The following is a 15,764-nucleotide window of genomic DNA, read 5'->3' as shown; positions in this document are numbered from 1 at the left end:
TTCATATCACTATAGTCACTTTTTCATTATTATGAATTTAGCTCGTTCAGGTGAAGTTCTGAACCCTCGGTCCGGTTCACCGGCTGGGCTCTGCCTCCTCTCAGGGGGTGGGCCGTGTATCAGGAGGAGCAGGCAGGCCGTGGAGCACGGAGATAGGTTGTTGGGCTCTGCTCAGCCTCTCTAATCCAGTCCTTCCTACTGGGGGCGGCACAGGGAGGCTGGGTACAGCACTGATGGCTGGGTACAGCACTGATGGCTGGGTACACCCCTTATGGCTGGGTACACCCCTGATGGCTGGGTACACCCCTGATGGCTGGGTACACCACTGATGGCTGGGTACACCACTGATGGCTGGGTACACCCCTGATGGCTGGGTACACCATGATGGCTGGGTACACCACTGATGGCTGGATACACCCCTGATGGCTGGGTACACCACTGATGGCTGGGTACACCACTGATGGCTGGGTAAACCACTGATGGTTTGGTACACCACTGATGGCTGGGTACACCACTGATGGCTGGGTACACCACTGATGGCTGGGTACACCACTGATGGCTGGGTACACCACTGATGGCTGGGTACAGCCCTGATGGCTGGCCCCCACATTATAACAAGTCCTTTTAAAATGAGTCTCAATTTAACAAACAGAGTTCAAAGGTGAAGACAGTTGGTATGATTAAAGATGTTATTTAATTCAGTTTTGGTTTAGGAAATAAACTAATTTGGCCTTATTTACCAATTTGCCTTGATGTTTTCTATCAACGTCTAGACAAATGAAGACAAAATGCTGTCTTCTTGGCTGGGCGTTAACTTTCAGTGCCTGGGATGTTCAGCGTGTTTGAACTTACGAGCTGCACTTTTCTGTAGGTGCGTGAACAGCGGCTGTCGAGAGAATAGCTGTGGTTGAATATTGAGCAGCCCACTTTTTTTTCAAAGTAATGCTTGATATATACGCCGGCGCTCAGACATTCACGGCACGTTGGCGGGAACATACATTTTTTCGTTTGTGAACCATGCACTCCAAAGGGCTTAGTTTCCGCTCCATGACGATCCGAAACAGTTCATTGATGTATAACGCTCAATGAAATATTGAAATAGGACGACTGGAAAAAGTTGGGAGAGATTCTGGTGGGAGGTAATTTGCGCATATATTCTCTTCCCCATCTCCGAGATGCGGCCACAGCTCTCCAACTCTCTGCTGTCCCTCTATAGGGGGAGGAGGGAGGATTTCTCCTAGTGATAATCTTTTTTGGGTTGCAGCTAATTAATTTGTCGAGTTCTCTCTGCGTCTCACCAGAGAGCGGTGTGTTGCAGGAGATTAAGAGATGAGAGCGCTCGTTAGAAAGGTGTCAATTACCAGAGTGGCCTCGTTAGGTGCACCTGCTTAATTAGGTGCACCTACTTAATTGTCATAATGAGCCGTCTCCTGTGGCTCAGTGGACTCAGGAGGAGAGAAAGAGTCTTCACAGGTAGATAAGACCCCTACCCGAAGCCCCAAAGGGCCTCGGGTAGGGGTCTGTTATACTCACAATAACAGGCAAATTGTGAAATGGTCCTATATTGTATGTAGTTAAAGCGGGGAAAAAGGTTCAATGCACCACTTGTCTACTTAAAATAAGGATGTCGGACTATTGCAATTTTTTTATAAGGCTAGGCAAGGCAATTTGTTTATATAGCGCATTTCATACTCCAGGTAGACACAATGTGCTTTACCCAGCTAAGGCATTACCTCAAATAGAAGTACACAAGTAAGAAACATATCACACGTATAAAACATCACAGTAATAGTACAAGTTGAAAGCATATCGCAATAGTAGTAATAACAAGATAAAAAGGGGGTTAAAAATAATGAATCAAATAAATTAAAAACAGGAAAATGCCTTGGAGAAGAGGGTGGTCTTCAATTGGGTTTTAAAATTGGCAATGGTTGGAGCATTCTTAACGGGATCAGGGAATTTGTTCCAAATCTGGACTGCATGGTAGCTGAAAGCAGCTTCACCCTGTTTGGTGCGAGTATATGGTATGCATAATACCTGGCTTTTCTGTGGCCTGAGAGGCCTGAGGGGGATGTAAACATGTCAGATATATATGTTGGTCATTCAACATATATATCTGAGTTGAATGACCTTATATTCAAATAAGGTCATTCATAAGGTTTCTCTTTAATATTCAATGCTTTTGGGCCACTGCTAAATTGCAGCTCATAATTGTCGTCAGCATTATACTACTTATTAACAACCAAAACAAATACTTTTAGGTTTAATTATATTTTCAGTAACTAGCCTATCCTTCCTTTCAAGCCTCTAATAGGAGCTGATTTACATGATTCCTTTTCTTGACCGTGAAGTCCTTTTTTGAGCTTCAGCCCAAACCATACTTAGTCCTACTACATCGGTTGGGAGGCCTTTTGCCGAAACAATCAGATCGATAAAAACACAATCTATATTTTAGAATGATGAATGACGGAATCGTGTCACGTCCTAATTGACAATATAAGTGCATGCGGTTTACAAGCAGACAAGATCCGGCTGTAGTCCCTTGAAGTATCCTCTGTTGGAAGGCCAGGGTTCAGCTCAGGCCAGTGATTAAGGAGCAGAGTGTTCTGCGTTCTGCGCGGTGGAGCGCAGCACTTGGAGTACAACATTTAGCTACTTTAGTTGAGTAAGGAGGATTGGAGGATTCTATGGAAAATATGAGGTCCCATTTTGAAACACGTACGTTTTACAAACTCTGACTTGAGCGTGTGATATAGAGTACCTTTCCAAACTCTGGCTGTGTTGGATAGTTCTCTTATACGCAGGTCTGCATGCATATGCAGTGCAAAAGAAAACCAGAGCAGAGGGAGATCCTCTCTTTAAAACCATCGCAGCGCACGAGAGGCCACAGGTCAGGGTTCATATCTGTTGTGGGTTTGATCTGAGGGAATCCTGTGGCTGTGTTGGGGACTATTAGTGGTCAGCACTGAGAACATGCGTGGATCACACACTAAGACTCTGGTATTCTGAACCACCGTGGCTTGTGTGCAGGACGTTAGGGCCTTTGCATAATCCACCATCAAAGTGTTTCCATTTGTCTCCCAGGGAGATTTTCATTAAAGGTTTAATATTATGGGATGTATGGCACACAAACCTTATTCAAAGCCAAATCACTGATCTGACAGCATACTCTGGAATACGTTTCATTCAATATATTATTATTATTATTTTCCAAACCCTAAAGCAAATATTGTATATTAACTATTTATATTTCTTAGTCATTTTTATCTGCAATGTGAAAGTTACGATATAAATGTCTTTACTTCTTACTCTTTAATTATAACATTTGATAGTTAAACCATTTTGCTCAATAATATTCCAGATATTAGAATTGGTTAGGACCTAAATCATATCTCTGGTCCTTTGCATGCGGAGCTTATCAGCATAATATTATCAATAATGATTTTGATCACACGGAAACACTGTTTACATTGTTCCCGTGATCAATGTTCTACTTTAGAATATAGATTTAGAATACAGTCCTAGCTACATGGCCTGTAACCAACTCTGAATCAACTTGACCCCGAAGCTTTAGGCCTAATATGTTTTTTTTGTGTGTTTTTTCCCCACATATGCTGAGATTTGATAATCTTCTTATGTTTCAGTTCAGTCTTTCAACCCTTTTGGATAGCTTAACAGAATATGACCCGCTAATGGATGGTCACATTTACATCCACGTACGGAAACTTAAAATAGGCCATCAAGTGGCTAATGAACTGATAAGCCCTCTGCCATACGCAGGCTTACGCACATTACTGGGCTTTCGTTTAGGCATATTTAGTTAAAGGATTTTAAAGCTTTAGACACTGTTGCTTTAAAAAAATAACCATACTGCCCTTGGACGTACGACAGTTTGTCCGTGTGTGGATAAATCATAATGAAAACAGGTAGATGGTACCGATAAGGTACTTAAAGAGCCATTGGGTTATTGGAGCAATAAGCGACGAGCTACTGTGGACGAAATTGGGGGCCCGTCTTTACGCACCCATCTGTTAGTGTTGGGGTCGTTACCAGTTGTGGTACATTTTCAAACCCAGGTGTTTTCTATAGCATTTTTTTTTGTTAAACTGTTATACGTAAACTATAGATATTACGTTTAATCATGACGTCTGTGATAATTTCAAGCATTTTCAATTTTAGGAAAAAATGAATTTAAGGCCCTTTTTGCCCTGTGTTATTTTTATTGTTGTTTTTTATTAACTAAAATATACTGTATGCGAGTCGCTTGTGAGGTAGTCCTGACATGTATCTTCGTTGTTATTTCTGTCACATGTTTCCCTCTAGATTCTATATTTACTCTAAAAATAAATCAGAAAATGGGTCTATAAACGTTTTATCTTCCGGACGGTCCTCGTCTGGTTGTCTCATAAAAAAATCGATGCACGTAGATAATCCACTTCAAACCAGTTTACCTTTAACACTTTGTTATAAGATCTTTTATTTTATTTATATAGTTGTTGTTTTTTTGGTAGTTAAACCGTTAAGACAAATTGTGAAATAATTGTCACTTTAGGTCTAAATGTTCTCTCTCGGAACAGCTGTCGGATCTTTGGACAGTTCTCCGTGCGTAAAGTTCTCCGTGCCGAACTCTGCGTGGACTCCTGCATGATGTTGTTACACCGAGACAAGGGAGTTTAAAGACCATTGTTGGACCACATCGGAGAGACAGGAACGAGGCGTCTGGCGGCCCCATATGCTCTTCAGCACCGCTTGGTCCGGATTCAAACCTGTAGCCAATATTCTGGACCCATGGTCTCTATATTAATCTAGTCTCTCTTTCCCAAGATGTGGGTCACTCGTAGACCCATTCGATTATTTCCTTCCCATCCTTACCCCCGCCGGGTTAGACTCGGGAGCTTGGGGTCGAGTTAAAGCCAAAGGAGTCGTTGTGTTTCTTTTTTAACGGAACGCCCTTGAATCAGAAAGAAAAGACCTGCTCAATTAAAGTCCCCGCGCGTATTGGGGCCACTATCCGCTCTCAGGCCCCGCTCCTCCGGGGCCCGCCAGGCCCCGCCCTCCGGGCTACCGCCAGGCTAACAAACAAGCAGGCCTAAATTAAAATGACAACTGACCGAATGTTGCTTGGCCCTAGATCTGCTCCATGTAATATTTAGTAAGTATTGATTAAGAATCACGTTTTCTGTATAGTGTAATTTTATGTCGACCTTCGTGAATGGAGACTACAGCAGGAAACATGTGCTGTTGTAATAGTAGGCTACAGCACGATACTACTGTAACGTGCCGCTGTGGTTGGTGGGTGCGTAAGCTCTCCAGCCGTCCGTGCGTTACGGGGCCGTGGATGGCACGTTCTGTGCCACCAACCAGAAGGCTCATTTTATTATTATCAAAAATATATAGGCCTATAGTTAAAATGATGCATGATATGGTTTAAATTTAATATAATTTAAATGATATCCATGACTACTAAGTTAGAAAAGACATTATCTAGAATGTTACAATTGCTAATAATCCCATTTCTGTAAATTAATTGACCAAAGTTCTAAAATGAATAATTTAATAAAGCCTAACACTGCCGATGGCTTAATCCAGGTCAAATAAGAGAAAATAGTATTCTTATGTTTTATTATGACACTTATTACTGTTGTTTGTGACTATATTAGTGATTACTGATTTGTTTTTGATACTGTGTTGGCATCTAGACCCAGGGCTACTGGACAAAAAAGGATTAAAAAAAAAAAAGGATTTTGACAGGATATGGGAAACTTAAGCCCCATAGGTTTTGTTTCTTTAAAGATCGTTTCCGAATCAGGTAATTTATGGCTTATTATAAGAATGCAGGTCCCCGTGATGACATCCCAGGGAACCGATTTAAAAGAGGGCTAAATTGTTAGATAAATAAACAGAATTTTCTTGAAGAAAATATTACAAATGTTATCCCAATAATAGCCTTATTTATACACTACAGTGTATGTTGCTAATTTAAACCACTACAAAAGGCATCCAGAATGCAGCCTGTTTCATGCGTTACATGTTATTGATTCTGACCATTTTAAATTCTTCAAATATACTATTTCAAATCATTTAAAGGGTAAAGGGGCGCCAGCACCCCTCTTTCAGGCCGAGCTGAGACTGCAATCAAAGTCGCTTTCCTCTGTAACGCTTCGATTATTTCAAGCAACGCTTTTAATTAGTGTGCTCCTTCACTGAGGACTTCAATGAAAGAGAGATTATTGGCAATGTCAAGGATCCTAATTGAATGTTCGACTTCTAACAATTAGCCCAGCGCAGAGCCACGACGCGTCATTAAAGAGCCGATTGGCTGCCTGACTCCTCGGCGAGACAATAACGCACTTCAACAGTTGGAGGAGTTTTTGGGGGCCACGGCTCCTGAGGGCCAATGCCCGTTTCAGACGGATGTTTAACAGTTTCAAAGTTCTTGCGAAACTTTCATAGGCGTATATTTGTGATGTTGTGTTGAATTTGAATAATTTGGGTTCAAAGTGGTATTTTCTGGGTTCTAAACAGCAGCATGGGGTTTAGCTGGCCTGGGAGGAGAGGGGCCCGAACCAAACCCGCCGGTGAAATATCGGGATTATCATATATTTTAGGCTCGGATTACCTCAGTTTTGACATTATATCATATGGATTTTTTTTTTAATATTAGGCCTATACAATTCAATATTTTCGATTATTGGGCATCTTATTGTACAGCTGACCCTGAAAGTCTTTCGATGATTTTACGTTTAATATGAAAAGTAAATAGGCCTATACATAAATGCATCCCCAGTTGTTTAATTTAAATGCCTAAACAAGGGAAGGTCATGGCAGAGGATGGTCTCGAAATTCTCCTCAAACCTTTCGTAGGCCTATAGCCTACCAAAAGCCGACACAAACCGGTTAAATTTAGGACCCGTTATTTCATGTTTTTTTTTCTTGGGGTTTAAGGATTTCTTACTGCTTTGGTCCAAAATGCTAAACTAGTGAAAAGGCAGGGCCTATGGGCTATGTTGGGCATAATAATACCTTATAGGTTAGATTTTATAAACCTTAATAAATATAAATGAAAACTTCGATTCCTCCGTCTTCACTTCACTTTTCCAACAGAAAAGCGAACATCCAACCGACGCCTAAAGGCGCGTGATTCTCTTTCACACACACGCACACACACGATCGAGTTCCTTCATGAATGAGCGGGGTCGGTTCTCAGGACCTTTATTCATGTCTTTTGGACGGCGGGGGCCACAGTGTCTGTGAAACCAGCGGGGGTCCATATCCATCGTGTGTGTGGACACCGGGAGTGGGGGATTCTTGCGCAAGTGTAGATTTCTCCTTAAGAACTTTTTCCCAGTATGGCTGGCCCTGGTTTTACTGGCTTGTGCTCCGGAAATCTCACCTCTGTATGCACTACCAATAATTTAACCATTAGCAAAACAAAGGTATAGAAATCTATTAAAATCACAGCAGAATCTTATGCGCGGGGCTCACAATTTGCATACAATACAACAGATCACAGTTTCGAAGGCTAGCACAGATAAAAAACACATATGTACCATTTATATAAGACGCACACTGATTGTCTCTTAGAAACTACATATTGATTCCTTATAAACACTTTTTTCTTAAATAAAGTAGTGCATCCGTGTCGCCTCGTGGACGCGCAGTCCTCCCACACCGTCCTCGTGACCGCGCCTCTGCCATTACACGGCAAAGCGGTTCAACTCGTTGGAAAGAAGCCTGTCCATCCCAAAGTCAACAAGTCGTCGTGTCTGGCAGTTTGGTTTCGCAATCAAACATTTGTTTCGTGGCTGGAAAGCGTTTCTAAGAGTCCGCTCTGAGTTGGCCCCCAGGTTGGCCCGCAGGTTTTCGTGTGGCCCTCAGTGGGGTTCAGAAACAAAGAACACGTCTTTGTCGGGCTAAAATAAATTAAACTTCCTCCTGAGGACGAACATCAGGCCGCAATCTGGAGGTCTTCGAGTCCCGCCGCCCCACGGCACAAATGGACCAGTCTATTCGGGTTTATGAGGGATGGCGGCGCTTCGCTTGAGGGGTCGATTCTGCACTTGACACGAGAATGTTCTTTTCACAGCACTTGGAATTTCCAAGAGGAAGTTTGATCTTTATAATCCAAGCAATCGGCGTTGAAATTCAGCTTCCACGAGGCCGCTTGGTCCTTATAATCCAGGCAGTCCGTGGTGGAGTTGAAGCCCAGCCCCGACGCCCCGTATCCCTGGGTGGAGAGGGGCGCCTGGGACTGGTTCAAATGGCTGGTGACCGCGTTAGTGCCCATGGGACTGAGGGTCGAGCCCGGGCCAGGCAGCTGGTGGTGCATCGGAGTCAGGTACGAGCCGCAGTCCATGCCGCCAAAGTAAGAGGTTGACCCAGCGTAGCCCTGGCTGTAGCCCGAGGCTTGAGTGTAGGTCATCGGGTAAGATCGTTGCATGCACGAAGATGAGGTAGAGAGAGGGTCGGACAGCGGGGAGATGGACGCGGGGCTCCAGATGGACACCGGCGCGGTGCTGGTCGGGACAGCGGGGACGGTGGTGGTACTGGTCGGCGGGGTGAACTGTCCACTGGCCCCGCTCTCCGAGCTGACTTCCCGGGTGGGGGAACTCTTCTTCTTGGCCGGCCGCACCTTGTTCTGGCCCCCGTTCTGCTGCTGCTGCTGCTGCTGGCGGCACTTGGCCCGTCGGTTCTTGAACCACACCTAGAAGCAACACATATTATCGACCTTGTAATGTTTACGGGGGTGATATATTTTTTGCCAAAATTAGGTTATGGATTTTATTTTATTTTATAAATTAGAAATCCTTATTTACAAAAATAACGTTAACAAGCGGCCTGCTCAACCAGTGGGCTCTGTGAGGGTTATGTGGTTCTCTGTCCTCTTTCTGCTCACCTGTACTCGGGACTCGGGTAAGTTGATCTTCAGCGCCACCTCCTCGCGCATGAAGATGTCGGGATAGCGCGTCTTGGCGAACAGCGCCTCCAGGACGTCCAGCTGGGCGCGCGTGAACGTCGTTCGTTCCCGCCTTTGCTTACGTGGCGTCGCTAAAAGTAAAAAATAAAAAACACGAAATGAATATTATTTTGGTTTATTAAACATCAAAATAATCGAAATCGGTTGTACCTATTTACAATATAGGGACAAATGACCACCATGGGAACCGGCCTATAATATGCAATCCTATTAACAACCTAAACATTTAATTGTTTTACTACTGTTTTATTAATACGCACCAGGCTTAGTGCTGGACAGTGTCTTTTTCCTCAGGGAAGTGTGAACGTACCTGGATATCCTACCGATGGGTGCAGGAGGTCCATCCCCGAAGTGGTGAGGCTCAGTCCGTTGACTGTGTAAGGGGGTTGCTTCAGATACGACATCATGCTAATGTTCGTCTGGGGGTTGAAGTTGGAGAAAATCTTGAAAGTGGATGAAGCACCAGCTATGTGCCCGGTGTTTCTCGGTATATCGTATGGTCCGCGGATAGGCCGACCTGTCCCCAAAAAAGACAAAACAATTAGTTCCTACTCGACTCCTTTTTTGGTTTTGCAAAGAAAGAAACCGATTTGGTTGCAGAGCGCCACACAGCTGTCCTCCTCGGAGTGCTGCTTATAAAAACACGCTCGACCATTTTCTATCCCTCCCTCTCTCTGTCGCTCTCTCCCTCCCTCCCTCCCCCCCTCTCTCCCCCCCCCCCCCCTCTCTCCCTCCCCCCTCTCTCCCTCCCCCCCTCTCTCTCTCTCTCTCTCTCTCTCTCTCTCTCTCTCTCTCTCTCTCTCTCTCTCTCTCTCTCTCTCTCTCTCTCTCTCTCTCTCTCTCTCTCTCTCTCTCTCTCTCTCTCTCACAAACCCTTGGGCAAGTAGCAACAAATTATTGCAACAAGTCATGTGACATGTCAAACAGACGTACACGCCACGTTGGATGATGTGTGGAAAAAGCCAAAACAATGGATAAGAGACGTTCAAAAATGACTGATAATAGAGGATCGATTTAATTTTTGAAACAAGGCCAGTTCAGCCTAATACAGACAAGTCACATAGATCAATGTGTTCATCCCCCCCATGCTCGCATTTACTTACTTAGTAACAAATGTTGTTTTATTATAATTGTATAACTTATATTTACCTTTTTAATTTTCAATTTTTTTATTTTGTTATTGTGAATTATATTATTTAACGAAAGTAACTAAGGGGTCATTAAATATAAGTTAATGTTTAAAACGGAAGAGGATAGGTTTCAAACTCCAATAACCATAGCACACAGTGATTGAATTTTCTTGTTACTACCTCCTTTTAAAATTGAATAATATTACGATCCAATGTTTTTCTGCAGTTGGACATTTAATCAACCAGTAACAATGTTGTTGTTGAGAAAGCCAACGGTTTTCCCCCCTCGACGCAATCTGTCCCACTTAAAGCAGACCCTCAACAGTTGAACGCCCTAACAATAATGGCCTTGTCCAATAATTAATGATTATAAATGTTAGTGAATTAACGAGTTAATCTGAGTGGCACGCGCGCCCTAATTGCTGCTGGCTCCAAATCGACATTTAGTGAACATTGCGCGCATGTTGCCAGGCGCCTAAAACCACATTTTCCCTAAAAAATAGGATAAGAAAAGACTGAAATGTGATCTCAAACCATATTCGTTATAGCTGACAAATGAGTTAGGCTATATCTAGACCTCCCGGTTATTATCAGTTGATTTGTTAACGGTTCGACCTTCCCAAATTGCACTGATTTAGGAAAATGTAGGCCTAGGTCCATAGTTTTCGTTTATTTCTTCCGCCTGAGTATTGCCCCTAATTATAGAGCAGATAATTCAGATAATTCTAAAGCCGTCAAATATTATTATAGGCCTACTTATTGTCTCTGTGTCTGCGGTCTGGTTTTGAACATCCGAGGTTGTAAAGCAGAACTGTTCCCCGCACAGGTGGGAAAAGGCCCGGCCGTTTGGAGATGTTTAGCGTGGAATACCAAGTCCGCTAAAAGCCCATTTGAGTGCAGGAGAGCAGGGAGGTGCGTGGAGAGAGCACCCACCTCCTCCACTGTCCCCATCTGTTACCACCAGACCTGCCCCACGAAGACCTTCAACGGAATGTAGGACGAGGAACATAATCGAACAGAAATGAATAGTTTGGGAAGTACTTCCAGACGCATGTAGCAGCCTGCAGGCCCGAACGACTCACGCAGAAGTATGGCTACCAACCTATCCCCACTGATCCGTTAGAGAGACGCAGTACATGAAACGTCTAGGAGTTATTGCAAGATTAATAAATCGGTAAAAACATCGAAGTGTTGATAGGACACATGTATTTGGTGTTTATGATGAGGATAAATGAATGGCTATTTTAAACGGTGCCCCTCTAAAAAAATCAATGGGAATACTAATTATAATAAAAATAATATAATAATCATTATTTATAATTTCTAGAGTTGTATCAACAATATAATAATAATAGATGATAACAGCCACATAGCCTATTAATATGCCTAATTATAATACAATAAATAATAATAATACAAATATTAATGATAACAAAACAACTTACTGTGTTGGTGAATGCCCGAAAATTCGTTCGTCTGTCTATTTTCCTCCGGGGAAGTAATTCATGTAGATTTGCGTCCTGGTGCAGGAAAAAACCTCTTCAAACTGATAACGAAAATGAGCGAATAAAGATTCTCAGCAGTGGCACCAATGTTTGTAAAAAGCAGGGCGGCCGGTTCAGATGGGTTAGTCTGGAGAGTCGAGCTGCCTGAGTTGGATTTGTACAAACTGCTGGCCAATGGGAGCCGGAGGACTGAGCTGAGGTTGGGAGGAGGACAGAGCGGCTCTCTCTCACTCGAGCTGCAAGAGAGATTTGCTGAGGAACAAATGTCGCCCGCTAGACGCAAACTCCTCAGCCAATAGCAGTTAAGAACGGGGCTGACACGTCCCCTCACAGAGGAGCGGACGATATCAAACGCAACTGAACAATTTACATTTAGTCAATGAAAGTTTTGCCTTTCACCCGTTTTTTTGTTGTGTTTGTTTAACAATTATTAAAAAGCAAAAATTGTGCAGCCTAAATCCTCATATTTTAAACTATTAATGGGTATTTGGCAGATGTGCAATGCGCAATGGCACATATGGAAAGTAAACGCTTTAAAACAGCGCATTTCTACTCTACGTGTAAAATAAATCGAGTCGTTTTGATAATAATTTAGCTAATAAAACGTTCTTCCCATTCCAGACCTCCTAGATCCGCATGCGTCGCAACAGGGGATTTAAGGAGTTTTATTATTATTAAAACTCTCCTCACATCCAGTGAGCTGGCCACTGGGCTCCGATGAGGTCCGTGAAGACCCCGCTGCAGAATCAGTATCACAAGTTGGGGAAATTCAAGACCATTATTCGCCCAGATTAAGTTGACCAAGTTTGGAGCCTCTGGTCGATGTGCTGCTGAGCTGAACTCATTTAACGAATCCTCATCTCATTTCTTCATATACTGATAATCTGGACCTGTTCTGTTCTGAGCAGGATCTCAAGGATCACAAGATCATCAAAGTACATAACGCTTCAGAAGGTAGGCCTGTTTCATTAGTTTGTATTTATTTACGGATGAATATGTATTTATTATACCTGTTTATATCAATAGCAATGAATACAAGATGAAATACTGCTCTTATACTTCCAACTGTATCCTTTAGCTTGCTACTTTAACCAGGCCCATAATAAGTGCTTTAAAAACAACAATAATATTTACCACAACAATACATTGCTAATTCTCTCTCTGTTTTATAATTATGCAAATGTACAGTATTTGTCTGTTAAATTCATTAATTCTTCATTGATGTTAACCTGCTGGGTAAAATAAAACACATTCTGCTTTACGTCACTTAAATATGGATCTGGCGTGCCCGTCCCAAAATAATATCCGAGGGTTTTGTCAAGGCTTGGTAAATGTATCATCTTAAGAGGCTTTGTGGGACACCTACGCATACACACACACACACACACACACACACACACACACACACACACACACACACACACACACACACACACACACACACACACACACACACACACACACACACACACACACACACACACAAACCGCTGGCACGGACACACCCGCTCACTAGATTTGAATATTGATTTAGATTTATAAACACAGGCACACACCCTGGGTTCTATGAGTCGTCATTTGCCTCTCTCTGTCCCGGTGGAAGGCCGGTGTCAAAGGTGGAGGCTGGTCGTAGCTGCTTTATGAAGTAGCATCACACGTCTTGCTGCAGTGAGGAATGAGTTGATATGGGAAGGCAACGCTTTTGGCTCCAACAGTAACAATGCAGCGTCGTGTATCTCTGGACAGATTCTGATCCCAAGAAGAATCTGTGGATTATGACCGATGGATTAATAGGCACGAGACAAAAGACCCCTCCGCATCTCGTCAGATGTCAAGTTATATGTGTATTCGTGTGTGTGTGTTTGTGTTCGTGTGCGTGTGTGTGTTTGTGTGTGTGTGATGGTCGTGCTCGCAGCGACGGTTTGATGGAATGGAGCCGAGGTGGAGGAGTCGAGGTTGAGTAGTCTAGGTCGAGGACCCGAGGTGGAGGAGCCGAGGTGGAGGAGCCGAGTTGGAGGAGCTGAGGTGGAGGAGTCGAGGTGGAGGAGCTGAGGTGGAGGAGCCGAGGTGGAGGAGCTGAGTTGGAGGAGCTGAGTTGGAGGAGCTGAGGTGGAGGAGCTGAGGTGGAGGAGTCGAGTTGGAGGAGCTGAGTTGGAGGAGTCGAGGTGGAGGAGCTGAGGTGGAGGAGCTGAGGTGGAGGAGCCGAGGTGGAGCATCACAGGTGTACCTTCAGGTATTAAACATCTAGCCTACTTGTTCCTTGTAGCCTACACGTCGATACATTTCTGCTTTTAAACGGTCCTATAGACTAATATTAAGGCGAACATTTTGCAAAGCATAATGTATAATAAAAAATGTGCATGCCATTTTGATATTGTATGAATTAGCTTTAACAGCCCACCATTACAATTAACCTGATGCTTTTTGGCCCTACAATTGTTGCTACATTATTTAATATCAGTCTGTTATTATAAATATAGTAGCCTACAATACAGTAGCCTACTACTGTACGGCGTAATGTAGTTTTAGTAGCCTAATTATTAATTTGGGCAGCTGTATGGTAATGTATCTTAAACTAACGAATAGCCGTGGTGAAAATCGTCTGATATTCCTATCTGTTCATCTCTATTTGCTCTTCGCCGTTGAAATTGCTAAATAATTTATTAAATTCTGGAGGAAGGACCTCCGCGGGGATTCTATCTTTAAAGAACGTTTACCGGGAAAACGAGTAACGCCTCCGGCAATCAGTTCCTGACTCTCCGCTAATTGACGACCACGACATCTTCCATCCCCGCTCCCCGGAATCATCCCGAGGGAAAAGCTTTTTTCTGGGCCTAACCTGTGATATTCTTTAACGCGATTTCTTTATAAAACACGCAAAAGGCCAAGTTTTTCGACCTCAGCCAATTTATACAAAGTGAAGTAGTCTATTATAGGTCATTTCTGTTATTATAAGGATGGAGAATTGCTTTACTCCTCTCTGTTTGCTGCCATTTCCCTGCTTTTTTTGGTGTGCATGAATAAACAAAAATATAAAGTAAGGAAATGAATGGTCACATCAATTATATTCAGGTATTTATTTGGTCTATACTATATTATACATTGGCTTGTATTTATAATAATTTATTTTAAATCCCACTTAAACAGCATTTTAATAAAAAATAATTAACTCACTCTCATGATTATTATTATTCCAGGAGCAGGTTTATTTTTTGGTTGGATATGCGCTTGGCTCATGGATTGTATTCTAAGCATGAATCCTCTCCAATGAAATCATCTAAACAAACAAAACAATTATAGCCCCTCTTATCTTTCAAACATCAATTAAATGGCAGCAAAAGAGATACATTGCTGTACATCCCACCGTAATGGCTGATTTATGCGTAATTATAACGTTTAGACTTGTTTTACTCTCCACTTGAAATAAAAACAAACACATTCCATATTTAAACGCAACCAAACTAATTATTGATATTTTTTCCTTACATTTGTCCAAACACAAGATGACATACAATTGTAAATATGCATATTTAAAAAGAAAATATACCACAAGAACACAAACAAGTCTATTAAAGACTTTGATTTTTTTTTATTTAGTGTCAAAATGACATTTGCAATTGATGTTGGTAGAACGACGTTGGGGGAGGCGATCCCTAATTTAACATCTAGGCAAACAGCAATTATAGATGCCGTGCGTTTGTGTGTTTGTGCGCACAAGTGTGTGTACAGCGCATGTGTGATAAAAAGAGAGGAAGAGAGAGCAAGTGAAAAAAAAAAGATAATCACAAGCTGTATTTTAATTAGCCCGTAGCAGGTTGGTGGAGATTTTGTTACCAGCTCGTGTGTGTGTGTGTGTGTGTGTGTGTGTGTGTGTGTGTGTGTGTGTGTGTGTGTGTGTGTGTGTGTGTGTGTGTGTGTGTGTGTGTGTGTGTGTGTGTGTGTGTGTGCGTACGTGTGTTATCATGTGTGTGTGTGTTTGTGTGTGGGGGGGGGAAGAAAAAGGCTGCAGCACACATTTGATAAAATACCGTAATGGATGGTTTTGCTTCCCCGCTCGCCGTGCTGCTCGAGCCACACTGGAGCTCAAACCTTTGTGTAATGTAACATGTAACTGACCCCAGAGGTCATCAAAACACATTCAAAGTCTTCCCT

At 42.8% G+C, this 15,764-nt stretch overlaps 1 protein-coding gene and 1 long non-coding RNA gene across 2 annotated transcripts in view; one reads left to right on the top strand and one right to left on the bottom strand.

The window, feature by feature from the left end:
• Positions 1 to 5,605: 5,605 nt before the first annotated feature.
• Positions 5,606 to 11,875, bottom strand: otx2b (orthodenticle homeobox 2b). The gene is made up of 4 exons (XM_030357393.1): positions 11,553 to 11,875; positions 9,288 to 9,494; positions 8,897 to 9,048; positions 5,606 to 8,704 (listed from the first exon to the last, which is right to left on the bottom strand). The coding sequence occupies exons 2-4, from the start codon at positions 9,382 to 9,384 to the stop codon at positions 8,081 to 8,083; spliced, it is 873 nt and encodes a 290-aa protein (XP_030213253.1). The 5' UTR covers positions 9,385 to 9,494; positions 11,553 to 11,875; the 3' UTR covers positions 5,606 to 8,080.
• Positions 11,876 to 13,721: 1,846 nt separating this feature from the next.
• The window catches only part of LOC115544207 (uncharacterized), a 3,259-nt gene continuing 1,216 nt past the window's right edge, over positions 13,722 to 15,764 (top strand). Inside the window, exon 1 of the long non-coding RNA XR_003976821.1 lies at positions 13,722 to 13,845. This is a non-coding gene — a long non-coding RNA (uncharacterized LOC115544207). The remainder of the gene's footprint in view (positions 13,846 to 15,764) is intronic.

Source organism: Gadus morhua, chromosome 5, assembly GCF_902167405.1.
Source record: "Gadus morhua chromosome 5, gadMor3.0, whole genome shotgun sequence".
In the NCBI taxonomy this organism is placed as follows: domain Eukaryota; kingdom Metazoa; phylum Chordata; class Actinopteri; order Gadiformes; family Gadidae; genus Gadus; species Gadus morhua.
The sequence above is the reverse complement of the archived record's forward strand: the minus strand, read 5'-3'. Positions and strand labels throughout refer to the sequence as shown.

Bases quoted from the DNA above. Each gene is read 5' to 3' on its own strand.
- otx2b (XM_030357393.1), bottom strand. From the start codon at position 9,384: ATGATGTCGTATCTGAAGCAACCCCCTTACACAGTCAACGGACTGAGC. The intron at 9,049-9,287 runs GTACGTTCACAC...TTTTACTTTTAG, and splicing joins CCCATCGGTAGGATATCCAG to CGACGCCACGTAAGCAAAGG. The intron at 8,705-8,896 runs GTGAGCAGAAAG...TGTTGCTTCTAG, and splicing joins TACCCGAGTCCCGAGTACAG to GTGTGGTTCAAGAACCGACG.